Source organism: Miniopterus schreibersii, assembly GCF_964146895.1.
Source record: "Miniopterus schreibersii genome assembly, chromosome: 14".
Classification (NCBI taxonomy): Eukaryota; Metazoa; Chordata; class Mammalia; order Chiroptera; family Miniopteridae; genus Miniopterus; species Miniopterus schreibersii.
The window spans coordinates 32,741,429-32,759,392 of NC_138114.1; the positions used below are offsets into that span (position 1 = coordinate 32,741,429).

At 40.5% G+C, this 17,964-nt stretch overlaps 1 protein-coding gene and 1 long non-coding RNA gene across 4 annotated transcripts; one reads left to right on the plus strand and one right to left on the minus strand.

Moving 5' to 3' along the window:
- Positions 1–98: 98 nt before the first annotated feature.
- LOC308566800 (interferon-induced protein with tetratricopeptide repeats 1-like) lies at positions 99–12,360 on the plus strand. 3 transcript variants are annotated; one of them, XM_081157586.1, is made up of 2 exons: positions 99–590; positions 10,669–12,354. In XM_081157586.1, exon 2 carries the CDS (start codon positions 10,907–10,909, stop codon positions 12,095–12,097), a length of 1,191 nt encoding a protein of 396 aa, XP_081013712.1. In that variant the 5' UTR covers positions 99–590; positions 10,669–10,906; the 3' UTR covers positions 12,098–12,354. The 3 variants fall into 3 exon arrangements, with proteins under 3 accessions (XP_081013712.1, XP_081013713.1, XP_081013711.1); XM_081157587.1 differs by lacking the exon at positions 99–590 and adding an exon at positions 662–747; XM_081157585.1 differs by lacking the exon at positions 99–590 and adding an exon at positions 5,967–6,204 and having other exon boundaries at positions 10,669–12,360.
- Positions 12,361–15,319: 2,959 nt separating this feature from the next.
- Positions 15,320–17,913, minus strand: LOC308566801. Its single transcript, XR_014000232.1, has 3 exons — positions 17,643–17,913; positions 16,109–16,268; positions 15,320–15,579 (listed from the first exon to the last, which is right to left on the minus strand). It is a non-coding gene; the product is annotated as an uncharacterized lncRNA (long non-coding RNA).
- Between the last annotated feature and the right edge of the window lie 51 nt (positions 17,914–17,964).

The window sequence follows — 17,964 nt, forward strand, 5'->3', positions numbered from 1 at the left end:
ATTTCAAGAGTCAGCTGCTTTTCTTCCAGCAGCAGCAAAGCCTAGACAAGGCTAGGCCAGTCACAGTCCAGGTCCCAGAGACAAGCAAGGCTTTCCTAAGCCCTTTCTGTCTTGTCAGCCTTAGAATCCTAATGACGCACTCAAAAATACACACACCAGCCAGGAAATCATCAGCCTCTGAGAGTCAGGCATCTGACCTCAGAAAGGCTCATTAGCAATTAAAACCTGCTTCTTCAAACTCCAAAGTAGTGTCTCTGCCTGGAGATCGCTTCTCTTTTCAAGCGGTCTCCCTTTTCCCAGAGGGTCCAAAGGTGAACACCATAGCAAAAAATCATGAGTTATGAGGACTTGTTCTGTTTCCAATACTCAAAAACTTTGAATTCCAACCTCTGCACAAGCTACAAAAAGCAAGAAAGTGGAGAAAGAATATATGGAAAGATGGTGGCAGACTGAGTGGAAGCTACACTGACACTCCCAGGATCAAACTGGAATTACAACTAAAATATAGAAAACCATCCTGAATAATCAGCTGCAACTGAAGACAAGCTGGAGAACACCAAGGAGGAAAAGTGGAAACCGCATAGAGACTGGTAGGAGGTGCGGAGGCACGAGAGGGCTGGCTGGGCTCCCACAGGCAGCAGCTGAAGGTCCAGAGGGAGATCTCGGCTGTGGGGGGCTCCCACTGAGGACTCCGGGGCCTAAACCCCAGGCTGGGCTTCCCAGACAAGAGCATCAGAACTGAAAAAGGTGCCCACATAAGATCTGGCTGTGAAAAGCAGCTAGGTTTCTGTCTACCAGGGAGAGTCGGTGTTCTTCTAACATGGGGGTGAGGGAATCCAAGACCACTCTTAGGTTTGCTCATTTGCTAAAAAGTCTGACAGACTCAGCACATAGTAATAATCATCGGTACGATGTATTACAGTGTAAGGGAGAAAAATTATTTTCCTCTACCTTCCTATCACTGAACCAGCTCTGTGCCTGGGGCTGACCCTGCCCCAGCATGGTTCCAGATCTTTCTCGTGTCAGGTGATCTCCAGGCTCTTGATTCACCCAGGAAAGATTTCAAGAACAAATGGGAGTAAGAACAAGTGGAAGTAAGAACAAAAGCAAGTTTTATTCAGGTAGAGCAAAAGAAAGAGGCTAGGATGCGGGTTCCTGGAGACAGGATCAGGGTTTGAGCTTGAGATTGGCTGCCGCTGCCCGCTGCCCCCTTGGTTGCAAGTCTCACGGGGCACCACTATTGAAGAAGGAAAAGTGCACATCTGGGTGGACATGGGTGAACCCCTAAGTGAGTTGTGTGTATGGTCAGTCAGTTCCTGGGGTTTTTCCATCTTCCTAGTTTTTTAACTTTGTGGTGCCAAATTCTGTCTCTGCCTTCTGGTTGGGAGGGGCCTTGTTTCTAATACGGCTCATTGGGGAAGTGTCATGATGTTCACCCTCTTAGGCCCCCCTTCTACTTGTGTCAGTTTTCATTATAATGATGGTATAGCACGCTTTGGGGTTGGTCTCTGGTCAATTTTTCCTCCACCTTGGATTGATCTGGTTTTAGCCATTCTTTGTTCTTGTTGACTTCTGCGAGGACCATGGTAGTTTCCTGCCATAAGCTGTTTCCCTTTGATCATGGTGGAGGCAGGGGCTCAGGTGAGAGGATCTAGTGGCTTAGTGGTGTCCCTTCATACTTCTTCATTCCACTTGTCAGGATTTGTCCCTAATTCTTTCTACCCTGCGGTGTTCCCAGATTCTCAGTTTGGATTCCCAGATTGTCAGCACATTAAACTGACAAAGAAAGATTAGCAAGAGAAAAACAAGCAGAAATTTGTTCAGTATCCTGGGAGAACTCAGTGATGAGTAATTCAAAGGAGTGGAGAGAACTTTGGCTTTTAGATCATTAGTATAGGGGAGGAAAAGTCTTTTTCCCCTTCACCCCTAGATTCAATGGCTAGGTCCATGAATCAAACCTATAAGAAACAGATTAACAGGAGAAAAAGTAGTTTTTGGTTTTAAAATATATCTTTATTGATTTCAGAGAGAGGAAAGGAGAGGGAGGGAGAGAGAGATAGAAACATCAATGATGAGAATCATTGATCGGCTGCCTCCTGCACACCCCCTACTAAGGATGGAGCCTCAACCTGGGCATGTGCCCTGACCAGGAATCGAACCGTAACCTCCTGGTTCATGTGTTGATGCTCAACCACTTAGGCACACTGGCAGGGCCAATTGCCATTTTCTTAATGAAACTTTCCCTCACCTACATATTTATAATAGCAAAACTCCTTGACTTCAACCTTCAGATTTATTAAATTTAACCGGTAGAAAACTATTTGAGTGGGGATATTGTCCTTTTCTTATAAACAAGGTGTGACTGCATGCTGAAATATTTTATCAATCGTACTGACTGCCTTCTTATGCAACAACAAAAAGTAAATTGAAGGATAGAGAAATTGATGGGTGAATAGATATGTAATAAAGCAAATTAGTAAAAAGTTATTGTAGAAATGTGGTGAGTATATTAGTGTTTGTTGTAAAATTCCCTCACCTTCTCTCTGTTTGATGATGTTCATAATAAAATGTTAGGATGAAAAGGCCAAAACAATATCTAAAAAATAAATCAAAATGAGGCAAATAGACCAAAATATGCATGGGATAAAACCACATAGAAAGGAAATATTCCAGGTGATTTTTTTCATATACTATAATTTGATTCTACATCTGTAGAAGAATATATCTCATAGACAAAAATAAACCCAGCAAAAAAGTGTTAAACTCCACCTGAGTTTCTCGTGAGGGTGTTTTGTTGATTTTGCTATTCTGAGACTATTGTTAGTGTATTGTGTAATAGAGCATACGAATGTTGGTATCACTTAGAAAAGAGATACTCAGTTTGGGAGAAAAAATTACACAGATGTAATTACCTAAGATCAACTAGGTTACGTAAAATCTTGTAAACTTGAATTTATAAGACGAGCTCATGATATATTTTATCTTTAAAATATACACACAGTACCAATGTCATTTCCTGATTGACATGGTGCAGTACTTACGTAAAATGTTGCTCTTAGGAGGCCAAATGTGGGAAAAATACTCAAGAATCTTCCTGCCACTTCCTGTGAGTCTATAACTGTTTCAGAATAAGCTTGAAATGTAGAAAAAGAAATGATAAAAATTCAGTTAGTACTTGAATATGTTGCAGTAAATCAAACTGTGGGTCAAGATGGGCTGCATGGAAGATGGGAAGACTCATGAGAATGTATGAAAATCATCAGACCATTCATAACAAAGGACTTCTGGAGTCTTTGAGGCCATGGATGTGATCGGAGGTACTTAGGGATAATCTCAAAAGCTAAGTGCATAGTTTCTATATAGTGGTCAAAACACTCAGGATTCCATTCTTTTTCCATCTCACCCTGTGGATCAAGAAGAGACACTGTGCAGCTGAGAAAGAAGGAAGAGTGATGAAGATACTGAATCTGGGCCTCACAGAAATGGATGTCCAGGAATTGAGTTCCAGGTCACTCATTCAGGGAATTTCAGTCACAGAACAGACACCAGAGATCATCATAGCCCTGGTTCCAGCCCTCATGTACTTCAGAATCACCTGAGGATTTCTCTTTAATATTGAAGTTGGGGGCCCATTCCCAGAGATGAATTCAATTGGTCTGGGATGGGGCCTAGTTAGCATTATTCTTAAAACCTCCCTAGATAATTCTAGTGTGCAGTAAGAAGTTGAGAACTGATGATCTATTCCAAATCAGTTATTTATCACATCTAGAAAATGAGGCTCATAGAGGTGAAGTGGCTTATCATTACCTGTCAGCCACTCAGGGAGTGGGTCCTAGCTAGACTCCTGGGAACGGAATCAGCCGAATGCTGAAATTTCATTTTCTAAAAGTTTCATTTTCTCCAGTTCTTGTTACCTTTTCTAACTGTAAATACACACACACACACACACACACACACACACATTTCCTTTGTTTTTTTCTCTCTAATGCTTGTCTAGTCCCAGTAAAGGTGATTCGCTTGTCCATTCGAGGAGACACCACTTTGGGAGATGTCCCCAGTGCTCTCCTTACTTGCTGCAAGTAATAAACGCCCTTTGCTCGTATACTGTCTTGGTTGAGATACGCTCACCAAGAGACGAACCCTTTATGTTCAGTCACAATGTCACAGTGAAAGCTTTTAGATTTGATAAGGGCTGAGATGAGAGATGAACTCGGCAGGAAGGCTTGAGTAGAAACCTTTTAGATCTGGCAGTGTGTCCGATTAAGTGTTTCTAAGAGGAAAATATTCTTACAGCTGTTCCTCTTCTGTTTATTATTTTAAAAGACACATTATAGGTAGCTTTAAAAAAAAAAAAAAAAAAGCATTACTTTAACTTGATGACTTAAAAGCACCATCATCATTATCATCATCACCTCTATTTGCATGCTTCTATGTGCCAGGTAGTTGCTAATGTTTAAGCTCAAGTTTTATGAACTATAGTTAATTATAAGTTAGAATCTGACTCAGTATGTGGGTATCCGTGTGGAAGCAATAGAGGGCTCTCTATGCCAAACCACAGCACTTTACCTTTACCTCCTCCCCAAGTGATCAGAGATTAAGAGATTCTCTTGGTATTTGGCTTATTTCCTTCATTCCTGAACCAGGTGGATTATTGCTTTCTTTCAAGCTGAAACCCAAAGTAACAGTATCCTGGTCACTTAATTAGGAGTGTGGTTTTTTTAATTATTATATTATATATTTATATTATAGTAGATTCCTTCCATATATAGGAGGCTAACTGAAAATGGGGCTACCTCCCTCAATTCTTCCTTTTTTCCACAGTCATCAGGAATCCAGCCACCAAATTCCATCAAGAGCAACAATGGGCTGAAGTTCTCCTATAGGGTCTGAGGCAGATCTGGTTCCAAACCCTGGCCAGTTACTGCATTTTTGCAGCACTAGAAACACTCCTCAATATGGCCCCAGGTCCAGTCATTGGTAATCTGACTTCATACAACTCAGAACTCACCTGGAAACCTCATATGACACACACATGGTCCTTGCCCCTTGACTCTTAATGGTGGATGAGAGATACCATGAGAACTTTCCATCTCTTGGCTGAAATTCTCTATTTTCCTCTGCTCAATCACCTGATAGTCTTCCCTGTGACTAAGTTTCCCTTGTTTTTATTATTTTCAGGCCACACAGAAAAACATGCTGACAATGGTAACCAACTATACACGCTTCAGGTCCAACACTTCCCAGTGTCAGCTTTCCAGCGAAGCAAGTCTAATTGACTGCTCTCAGTAAGCACCTCTCCATGATTAAATAAACTGAGGTTAGAGATAAGTTTGCTTTGCAAACCTGCTGGGGAATAACCACTTTTCTACAGGAATCAGGAGAGTGAGGCAACTTCCAATGAAAAACAGGGAGAAAAGGGAGCTTGGCAGACACCAATAATAGGAGACTAACCTATTAGAAGGCACCAAGAGGACTGGACAATGCTCTTGCATAGGTGTGACAATCATGTCTGGTGAATAAGAACACATTAGATCACTACAACAGAGAGCATTAAAAACAAGAAAATATTGTCATTCAGCATTAACATGTTTTGTTTAAAGTCTCAAGATGGTAGCACATACATTTTCCCTGTTCCTGTGTACAAAAAAGAGGTTACAGGCCACTTATTGTTAAGGGTATGCAAAGCCAGAGAATAATTAGTAAGCCACAAGCTCTCAGAAAATAAGGGCAAAGTTGGGTTAAGACTCCAGTTTAGAGATTTGCAGAATTTTATACCATAAAATGAGCAATTGCTGTTTCCAGATGACTCCCAGGTTACTATAAGGCCAGGTATAGACTCTGAGAGAGAAATTCGCACATCACTGAATATTCTTCACCGTCTTCCCCTCAATCCGTTTTCAAAGCAAAACAAAGCAAGCACTGGCTATTTTAGTTTCCTTTTCCTCCTGCAGAGAGAGCTCTGCCGCTTCAGTTTCCCTTTTCAGTTTCACTTTCCAGTTTCAGTTTTCACCTCGCTTTTCAAGTTGTTCTCGCAAGAACACACCCACAGTTTACCTTCTTAGTCAGTTGTTTAGCCTTCCTTATATAGCCCTGTTCTGGGGCTAAATTCACCTGAAATCCACAGGACAGGCTGGACAGACTCAGAGGAGCGGAGGCTGCTAACCAGACCCTGCGAGCGGCTGCCTAACTCATAGCAACCATGGGGTAAGGATTTCTCTGCTTCGCTGCCTTTCTGCCTAAAGTTTTTGAAAAAAGCTGAGGGAGTTAATCATTACTCCCTCAACAGACCTAGTTTCAGAGATGCCACTCTTCTGTTTGTCTGCTTGTGGACTGAGTGTGTGTGTGTGCACGCTGACATTCCTGCACACAGATAAACTGTTTTATTAATTCAGGCATTTTCAGTTTTGTTCGCATCGCCCCGAGGAAGCTTATCTCATGTTAAAGTCCAAAGAAGAGGAGGGAAATAGGAAAGGAATTTTGCAGGGAGAAGATGATCCCAAGCTCGGAAATTATTTTCCACCAAACTCACAGAGGGAGAGGATGGGCAGTTTGTCTGGGTGGAGACACTGATTTTAGCTGGCTCCTCACAGTGGAGGAAACGTAGGACCTACACAGCTGTGTGAGCCGTCGGGAGGTCTCTCAGATGTCTTGAGGGAAATACTGTGGGAAGGTGATGGGAGAAGCTCACCGCCTAGAAAGCAGGCTTCTGGTCTCACTACCTGCACTGCTGAGCTCCTGTGTCCGGCCTTCTCGGTCCGACTGGATCTAGGATGAGCAGATTACCTCTCCCCTGGGGAAGCCAGGTGGTCTGCAGGTCCTTGATGGTCTCCTGTCCATGGGGCTTGGCTGGAGTCCTGCGCTGGGGAACATCCATGTTTTCTTTAGCTAAAGGTGGGAATTTTTATATTGTCCAAACTGAATCTAGATTCAAACAATCCCTGATATCATCAGATTTTTTAAAAAGACATTAATCAAATTTCCCCTCAGTGCTCCAATGGGTAAAATTTTGAAGGGGCAAAAATTCCATTAAATGCACAATTATTGGCCTTTAATCAATCCTTCCTTTGGTCCACACACAGAGTGGTTATCACTACTAATTCTTACTATTATAAAAGTAGCCATCACTTCCTAAATGTTTATTAAGTGCCACTTGGCTTTTAAAATTATTGTGTAAATTATTGCATTTAACCCTCAAATGAAACTGTGAGGCAGGTACTTAATACTGATTGTGCAATAATGTATCTTAGATTTAAAAATGTTAGGATCACACAGGTAATAAGTGATACAGTAGAGACATGAATCAGAATCTCTATTCAATGACACCTTATTTAACCTTTAAACCAGTGTTTCTCAAAGGGTACCAATGGGGGTTTAGGAGATAATTTCAGATGGCCTACTAATTAGCTTTTATGTATTAATATTTTTGTGTTTATTTCAACATGTACTAGAAAAAATATACATATATAATTTGAAGAATTTTTATTCACATTAGTAATATGGTTTTTTATTGTGATAAAATACATGTAAGATAAAATTTATTTTACTTAATTTTGAGTGTACCATTTTGCAGACTTTAGTACATTTGCAATGTTGTGCAACTATCACCAGTATCTACTTCAAGAAAATTTTCATAATTCTGAGGGGAAACTCCATACCCATTAGGCAGTCACTCCTCACTCATCCTTTGACCCAGGCCCTGGCAGCCATTTATCTGCTTTCTGTCTCTATGGATTTGCCTGTTGTGGATATTTCATATAAATGAAAACAAACACTATGTGGCCTTTTGTGACTGGCTTATTTCAATTAGCATAATGTCTTCAAGATTCATCCATATTGTAGCATGTATCAAAATGCCCTTCCTTTTTAAGATGAAATAATATTCCATTGTATGTATATTACAATTACATTAAAATAAACCACATTTTGTTTATCTGCTCATCCACTGATGGGCACTTGCTTTGCTACCACCTATTATGAATAATGCTGCTATGAATACGAATATACAAATATCTGTTCCCCTTCCTGTTTTTCCTTATTTTGGGCATATACCCAGAAGTGGAATTGCTGAATCATATGGGAATTATATGCTTAACTTTTTGAGGAATCACCACCATTTTCCACAGCAGCTGCCCCATTTTACATTCCCACTATGCACAAGGGTTCTAACTTCTCTATATCCTCACCAACACTTGTTATGTGCCCTGACCGGGAACCCAGGCTCGATCTCCTGGATCATAGGTTGATGCCCAACCACTGAGCCACGCCAGCCGGGCAAAAGTTTTAGATTTTGATGATGTCCAACTTACCTATTTTTACTTTTGTTGCCTGTGCTTTTGGTATCATATTTAAGAAATCTTTGCCAAGTACAATGTCATGGAGCTTTTTCCCTATGTTTTCTTCTAAGGCCTTCCTAGTTTAGGTCTTACATTTAGGTTTTTGATCCCTTTCAAGTTCCTGTTTTTTTGTATATGCTATAAAAGTAATGGTTCAATTTCATTCTTTTGCATGTGGATATCCAGTTTTCCCAACACATTTGTTGAAACACCGATCTTTCCCCATTAAATGGTCTTGGCACTTGTGTCAAAAACCATTTGACCTTGTTATGGACTGAATTGTGTCCCCCACATATTTTGAGGTCCTAACCCCCAATGTGACTATATCTGAAAATAGGGCCTGTAAGAAAGATTAAGTGAGGCCATAAAATTGGATTCTTAATCCAATAGGGCTGATGTCCTTATAAGAAAAAAAGAGCACTTTTTTTCTTTCTCCATGCACCATGAAGGAAAGGCCGTGTGCAGAGGCCAGAAAGAGAGCTCTTACCAGGAACTGAATCAGTGGGCACCTTCATCTAAGACTTCTAGCCTCCAGAACTACGAGAAAATAAATTTCTTTTGTTTAAGCCACCTCATCTATGGTACATGGTAGCCATCGCTGACTAATACAACCATATATATGAGGGTTTACTTCTGGGCTGTCTATTCTATTCCACCTATATATATGTCTGTCTTTATGCCAGTACCAACCACAGTTTTGATTACTGTAGCTTTGTAGTAAGTTTTGAAATCAGAAAGTGTTAGACCTCTAACTTTGTTCTTTTTCAAGATTGTTTTGGCTATTTGAGACCCCTTGAGATTCCATATGAACTTTAAGGTGGATTTTTCTATTTCTGCAAAAAAAAAAAAATATCATTGAGATTTTGATAGGGATTACATTGAACCTATAGATTGCTTTGGGTGGTATGTACATCTGTACAGTTTAAGTCTTCCAATCTATATGCAAGATGCCTTTCCCTTTATTTGTGTCTTCTGTAATTTTCTGCAGCAATGTTTTTTAGTTTTCAGTGTATAAGTCTTTTACCTCCTTGCAAAAGTTTATTCCTAAGTATTTTATTCTTTTTTATGCTATTGTAAATAGGACTGTTTCCTTTTTAGATTGTTCTTGCTAGTGTATAGAAACAAAACTGATTTTTTACATGTTTATTTTGTATACTACAATTTTGCTAAAATTGTTTATTAGTTCTAACAATTTTTGTGTGTGCAATATTTAGGACTATCTATAGATACGATCATATTATTTTTGAATAGAGATAAATTTTACTACTTCCTTTCCAATTCAGATGTATTTTATTTCTTTTTCTTAACCAACTGCTCTGGTTAGGACTTCCAGTACTCTGTTGAAAAGAAGGGACTAAAACAAGCATTCTTACCTTATCCTGATCTTACAGCAGAAGCTTTCAGTCTCACCATTAGTGTGATACTAGCTGTGGATTTTCGATATATGGCCTTTATTTTGTTGAGGTAGTTTCCTTCCATTCTAGTTTTTTGAGTCTTTTTATCATGAAAGGGTGATAGATTTTGTCAAATGCTTTCTCTACATCAACTGAGGTGATGATGTGTTTGTTTTTTTCTTTCATTCTGTTAATGTGGTGCATTAAATTGGTTGATTTTCATACATTGAACCATTCTTGCATTCTAGGAGTAAAGCCCACTTGGTTAGGGCGTATAATCCTTTTATCTAGCTGTTAACTTCAGTGTGCCAGTATTTGTTTTTTCTTTTAATCTTTGTTTGGCTTTGGTATCAGAGTAATGCTGGCCTCATAGACTTCGTGAGTGTGAAAGTGTAGTGTTCTTCCTATTTAATTTTTTTCGGAGAGTTTAAGAATTGGTGTTAATTCTTTTTATGAGAAGTCTAACTCCTGATTTAAAATCTACATGCTTAGCAAATCGCATCAAACTCCATGCAGATTTTAGATGCCACCCCCCCCCCCCCCCCCGTCCCTACACAGTCAAAAACTCACTATAACTTTAAACTCTACAGTCAACCCTTCGCATCCACGGATTCAACCAACCATAGATCAAAAACAGTAGTATTTTTCCATCCTCAGCTGAGAATGCAGATATACAGTTTTCCATCCATGACTGGTTAAATCCCTGCATATGAAACCCCTGATAGGAAGGGCCAACTATATTGAAACAAATCCAGGTGTAAGTGGACCCAGCCAGTTCAAACCCCATGTTGCTCAAGGGTCAAATGTAGAGAAACTAAAAAAAAAAATCAAGGCAGGTGTGCCCTTTGCAAGGCTAAGCTATAAATGTGAAGTGTTTTATCTGGCTTCTTTCCATTGGCTGTTGCTCACCTAACAAAGAAAATCTGCTTTTGTTTTCACAGTAAGAATGCTGATGAAGATCAGATCAAAGCTAGGGTAGAGCAGTTGAGATGTCACTTTACATGGAAGTTGCTAATTGAAGATACTGAACTGCTTGATTTAGAAAACAGGGTCTTTGATGAAATTGAGTTCTTAGACACAAAATTCAATGTGGGAATACACAACCTACTGGCCTATGTGAAACACCTGAAAGGCCAGAATGAAGAAGCTCTGCAGAGTTTAAAAGAAGCTGAACACTTAATGCAGGCAGGTCATGCGGACCAGTCAGATGTGAGATGGCTGGTCATCTGGGGCAACTATGCCTGGCTGTATTACCACATGGGCAGACTGGAAGAAGCCCAGATTTACCTGGACAAGGTGGAGAACAGTTGCAAGTTTGCCAGCCCCTCCTACTACACAATGCAGTGTCCTGAGATGGACTGTGAGGAGGGATGGGCCTTGCTGAAATGTGGAGGAAAGAATTATGAACGGGCTAAAGCCTGCTTTCAGAAAGCTCTGGAAGTGGAACCTGAAAACCCTGAATTCAACACTGGATATGCAATTGTTGACTATCGTCTGGATGGCTTTAACAAAGTAACACAAGCTGATGAGGCATTTTGTGTGCAGTCCCTAAAACGGGCTATCAGGCTAAATCCAGAAGATGCATATATTAAGGCTCTCCTTGCCGTGAAGCTTCAGGATATAGGACAAGAAGCTGAGGGGGAAAAGTACATTGAGGAAGCACTGAACAACATGTCTTCGCAGACCTATGTCTTTCGATATGCAGCCAAGTTTTACCGAAGAAAAGGCGCTACGGATAAAGCTCTTCAGTTCTTAAAAACGGCCTTGCGTGCAACACCCTCCTCTGCGTTCCTGCATCACCAAATAGGGCTTTGCTATAGATCACAAGTTTTTCAAATAAACAGAGCTACAAACTGGCAGGCTAGAGGACGGGATAGAGAAAATTTGGACAGAATAATAAGATTAGCCATATCTCATTTTGAATTTGCTCTGGAACAAAAGCCAACATTTGAAGTAGCTTATATACACCTAGCAGATATGTACATAGAAGCAGGCAACTACAGAAAAGCTGAAGATGCTTATCAAAAACTGTTAAGCATGGAATCACTTAAAGAAGAAACACTGCAAGAGATTTATTTCAACTACGGTCGATTTCAGGAACATCAAAGGAAATCTGAAGTCAATGCAATTATCTATTATTTAAAAACAATAAAAATAAATAAGCCGTCAATTGTAAGAGAAAGAAGTATCATTGCTTTGGAGAAACTGATTTTAAAGAAACATGAAAGAAATAAAGCAGACATGGAAAGCTTGAGCATCCTTGGGCTCATCTACAAATTGAAAGGAGAAATGAATAAAGCCCTGGAGTATTATGAGCAGGCCCTGAGGCTGGCTGCTGGCTTTGAGAACTCCGTGGGACATGTTCCTTAGGCACTGAAATATGGACCACTTTCACAGTTCATTTGATTTTTATGTTGACATGTACTAATTATCTTTTCTGCTTGCTGCTTTCAGAAACATGTAATTCTTGAACAATCATGCAAACCTGATAAAAACTACTTGTATTCAGAAAATAGTGAAACAATATATATGTGTGTGTGTGAGAGGTAGAGAGACATAAACCATTTCTCTGTGAATGTTACATAATAGAAATAACAGTTTGTGGCAAATAAAACACTGCACTGCTATAAAGTAAAATGATTCATTCATTTTGTCAACAATAGTTTTCAGTGCTAGATGCCAAACATACTATGGTGATGTAAGGAACATTCTTTGCCTCTCCCCATCTTAGGGTTCCTGACAGCGGCCCCATAAATAAGACAAAGAAAAGACAGATTAATGAGAAAAACAAATAAGAGTTTATGAACATGTGCATCTCACATACACATGGGAGTACCCAGTGATGAGTAACTGAAAGAGGTGGTTAGAACTTGGGCTTATATAGCATCTTAACAAAAGAACAATAAATTTTCAGAGAAGTGATAAGACAAAGGAAAAGAACTGATTTTCTAGGGTGGCAAATTGTAGGAAGGGAAATATAAGGGGCAAAACTACTGGAAGATAGCTGCTAGTTAGTGAGATTTGTTATGTAGATTCCTTTGGAAGTGACTGGAATAATAGTACCTGGAGTTGTCTCAGGTGATTAATTTCTGTCTTTCCTGGTAAAGGAGGTGGGACACTTTCAAGAATTTACGTGCTACTTTTAGGCAGATGGGTGATAGAGAGCTTTTCCTATATCTGCTTCTCAACTGCCTTCAGCTCAAAATAATGTGGTATATTTGGGGGTGTCATATTCTACTTTCTGTCAGTGAAAAAAGCACATTTGCCCACACCTCATACAGTTTACAGTCTAATGAGACAGTAAAACAAGGACACAGTCAATTAAAGGTCATCTTTCTCCATGAAGATGCTTGAAATTGAAATTTGTCAATCGTTCCAAATAGTTTCTCTTGTTTTATGCCAGTTTATTTAAGGTGTGGTAGGGAGTTAGACAGACATAAGCAGAGCAAGGACGATGGGTCAGGTACAGAAGGTCACCAGGGTAGAAAGCCCCAGGTACCTAGCAATGAGCAATCGTTGGGTGGGACCTCACCCCCAGGGTGGCCTTTCCTCCCCTAGCACATCATTGGTCATGCAATTTGGACCCCCTGATCTTTCCTTCCTAGAGATAACATGTAGGCCTCAGTTGTATTTCAGCTCCAGGCTCAGAAAAGCAACAAAACCAGCCACAGCTGACCTCAGGACCAGCTGCATTGGATAATGACCCCTGCCTTGGAGCCAACCAATTGATCAGCGGAGAACAAAACCCTGAAAGGACACACCTGGAAAGCTGCTGAATATTATAATAAAATCTTCCCCTGGGACCTCCCCTAAGATCTCCACCCTTAAAACCCTTAGGAAAGAGGACCCAGTGCGCTCTCCCTCCCTGGAGCATGCCCTAGCCTTTCCTTTCCTCCCTCCCCTCCACCCCACCAAGGCTGTTACCATTAGCTTCCTCACTCCCAAGCACCAAGGCCCCTTCCTTTGCCTCTATAACTTGTTTCCTAAGACTATTTCTTTTAGGAATTACTTCTACCTCTGTGATTTACCAAATAAATGTTATCTTATAGTTTGAGTCTTGATTCTGAATTCTTTCCTAGCCAGAACCCAAGTACCAAGGTTGCTGAACCCAAGCCCATTCTGACTCCACCAGACTTTAACACCCAGTGCCATTCCCACTGCTTACAACAAAAGCACTATTTATCCAGTCATTTGCTGGTATTGATATTGTTAGATCAAGAAATACGAAACTGATGCTAAGTGATCTGAGAGGTCATTTGTGGCAATCACCTCTGATTATGACATTTTATTGAAAGGCAATGTACTAGAAATAATATTTTTAAAAGGAAAAAATAAGAAAGCAATGGTATTGTTTTTCCATTGCTGTGTATGTTTTTGGGGAAGATATATTGTCAGGCATGTCAGGTAAGGGCTGGTAGGTCTCGGTGTCCCATCCATGACCCCGACCATTCAGTATGTGCGCATGACGGTGGCCTTATGTAATGCTGATTCAGCAGAATGCAACTGCGCGACATTAGCGCACTGCTTGCTATAGTCTATATAACCAGCCCTGTGCACAATAAAGGAAGGAATCGTTCTCTTGATGTCGGCTCTGCGGGCCTTCTTTACGCTGAGGATCTCGTCTCGGAAAACACCCCTTGCAGCCTCCCTCCCTTGACATATATTAATTTCCTATTGTGGCTGTAACAATTTATCACAAACTTGATGGCTTAAAATACAGGTTTATTATCTGAAAGTTCTGTATGTCAGGAGTATGAAATGTGTTTCATTGGACTGAAATTAGGTGTTGGCACAGCCATACTTCCTCTGGAGACTCTAGGGGATAATCCTTTTGTACATTAACCAGCATCTAGGCTCCCTGCATTTCTTGGTGGGGATCCCTAAATCCATGAGAATACAAGTCCCCAAGGAATTTTCAGGAATATTGAGCTGGGCTTTGGATTGCTAATGAAATTTTATAGGAATTGGAGTGAGCAAAATTTATGTCACTGAGGGGAGGCATCAGAGTTACACAGAAACAATCTCCCCAACTTTCTTATCACTAAAACAAGAGATGTATTAGATTTCACAAAAACAGTACCTTAAAGTGCTTGTGTTTGGGAGAGGAGGCTGTGTGGTGCTAAAGTAAGTCTAATTACTGCCAACTCTCTGAGTCAGAAATATTAAAAGTAGATAATTGTTGAATTGGTCGGTTCTCTATTAGACAACTCTTCCCAGATATTGCTATGCATTGTTTGCACCCAGAAAGCAGAGCTCATTAATGCAAGGTAAGTCTCTGGATTATGTAATGTGTTCCTGTGGTATGTGTTTGGCAATCTCCAGACCTTGGAGGCCATAGTGTTAGACCAGTGGGGTCAGACCAGACCTGGGTTCAGCAACCTTGGTACTTGAGTTCTGGCTAGGAAAGAATTCAGAGTCAAGACTCAAACTATAAGATAACATTTATTTGGTAAATCACAGAGGTAGAAGTAATTCCTAAAAGAAATAGTCTTAGGAAACAAGTTATAGAGGCAAAGGAAGGGGCCTTGGTGCTTGGGAGTGAGGAAGCTAATGGTAACAGCCTTGGTGGGGTGGAGGGGAGGGAGGAAAGGAAAGGCTAGCGCATGCTCCAGGGAGGGAGAGCGCACTGGGTCCTCTTTCCTAAGGGTTTTAAGGGTGGAGATCTTAGGGGAGGTCCCAGGGGAAGATTTTATTATAATATTCAGCAGCTTTCCAGGTGTGTCCTTTCAGGATTGTGGTCTTCACTGATTGATTGGTTGGCTCCAAGGCAGGGGTCATTATCCAATGCAGCTGGTCCTGAGGTCAGCTGTGGCTGGTTTTGTTGCTTTTCTGAGCCTGGAGCTGAAATACAACTGAGGCCTACATGTTATCTCTAGGAAGGAAAGATCAGGGGGTCCAAATTGCATGACCAATGATGTGCTAGGGGAGGAAAGGCCACCCTGGGGGCCTCTTCCTGAATTCCAACATGGAATTAATCTGTATTCAACTTTTCCTCTCCTGAGTCTACCTCCTATCTCTTGCAGGATGTGCTGTGAAAACTAATTTTTAAAAAATTAGGTATATACATGAGGGTATTATTTGTAGCAGTGATTTTCAACTGAGGTGGGGGGAAGGTAATAGGGAAGAGAAGGATTCTGCCCCTCAGGGCAAAAAGAAGCTGCATTTGGCTAACATTTGGAGACAATTTTGGTTGTCACAACTGCAGGGTTTACTAACATCTAGTGGGTAAACATCCTACAGTGCATGGGACAGCTTCCCACAACAAAGAATTATCCAGCCCAAATGTCAATAGTACCAAGGCTGAGAAACTCTGGCTTATATCCATCTCCTGGAAGAGTTATTGAAAATGAGTGTTTATTCTGAAACTTGAGGAATACCTACCTATTACTTAAGTTTCAGTTTCCCAAGCAGATTTTAGATCAGTTGCCATCTTTCACTTTTCATTTCCCTTTTTCTCTAGTTGCTTTTTACATATTCATGAGAAGAAATTCAAAATGTAATGCACTATTGATTTTCCCAAGAATCCACACAATCCAACAGTCTGTGGAAAAGATGATTGATATTCAAATTCCATCCAGTAATTACAGCATGTTCAACACCCACTTAACAGTCAGGTCTTTGTTTCTTCTCAATCCTGAAAATGTATATTTCTTTAAAATTTTTATAGATGGCTTTTGTCTTTCTGAATATCAATTTCTAAAACATATAAGTAGATAATCAGGAGGTTTTTTTTCCTTTGATTTTTACCATTGTTTGCTTGTTATCCGTTTAAACCTTAATAAGCAGAGACTATCTCTTGGCCCAGATACAGCTGAGAGAAAGGAAAGGAAAGAAGTAGGAACAAAGAAGGAAAAGCATGATCAAGGCACTGGAAATTTTTTCAAACATTGGAGCTCTATTAAATTTTTCCACATCCTGCCTGGCCGGGCGTGGCTCAGTGGTAGAGCATCGACCTGGGATCCAGGCAATCAGGGTTCAATTCCCGGTCAGGGCACATGCCCGGGTTGCCGGCTAGCTGATCAATGACTCTCTCATCATTGATGTTTCTATCTCTCCCTCTCCTTTCCTCTCTCTGAAATCAATAAAGATATATTTTAAGAAAATTTTTTTTTTCTACATCCTTGGTAAGAAGGAAGTTCTAGGTTTATTTTTCTATTGAACCATTCAGTACCTTTCTAAAATGTGGTTTCCTAGTTAACATAAACTATTGCAATAGCCTACAAGCTACCACACACACATTATCTCTCTGATCTCATGTCTTACAACTTTTCTTTGCTCTCTCCAACCCAACTACATCCTCCGTGCTAGCCAACTATGCTCCTACGTCCAGGCCTTTATGCTTACTGTTTCCCCTGCCTGGCACACACTTCCCTCACCGCATATCCACTCGTTCACCACTCATTTGTTCAACTGCCACTTTCTGTGAAACCTCCCATTACCCATATAGCTATAACAGCAAAATACCCTGAACTCCAACCCTCTCTATGCCTTTTTGCCATAGAACCAAATGACATATAATGTTTTATTTGTTCTTTACCTTCATCTCACACACTAGAAACTAATGCCATGAAGGTAGATCCTTTGTCTATTTAATTCATTGCTATTTTCAACAGTGCCTGAACAACTGTGGCTCTTAGCAGTTGTTCAATACAATTTATTGAATGAATGATTGACTGAAGTTGAAGGGGAGAAAAATTTTAGTGTATGGATATTTGGCCTTTTTTGCTTAGATTGGCAATACCACCCCCATCTTTGTTGGGACCTTATTACAGGAAGCACTGTTGGCAAGGGCAAAGCAGGCAAACACTATACAATTGAGAGTGGCGGTGTATAAATCTCTCCACAAAGCTATTCAGCAGTACCTGCCAAAATTTAAAATATGTACATTTTGACCCAAAAAATTATCTAAACTTACCCAATGGAAATAGTGGCACAGATGCACACACATCATTGCAATGTTGTTTACTGAATCAAGACTGCAATCAGTTTCTGCACAGGATGCACAAAACTGGAAAGAGGATCACCGCCACGCTTACAACAAAAATAACACTGAACAATCTCCTGCCGCTTTATTATTTTTTTTAAAGGTTAATCTAGTGGCAGGGGCAAGGTCCAGAGGCCCAGCTGCATATTCAACTCTAAACAAGCCTGAGCTCTGCAAAGGTCTCTCCGCGGCCCCTATGTCCGCCGTGGGGGCAGGGAGAGGTTTGGGGGGTAGAGGGTTCCCACTCTTCCCT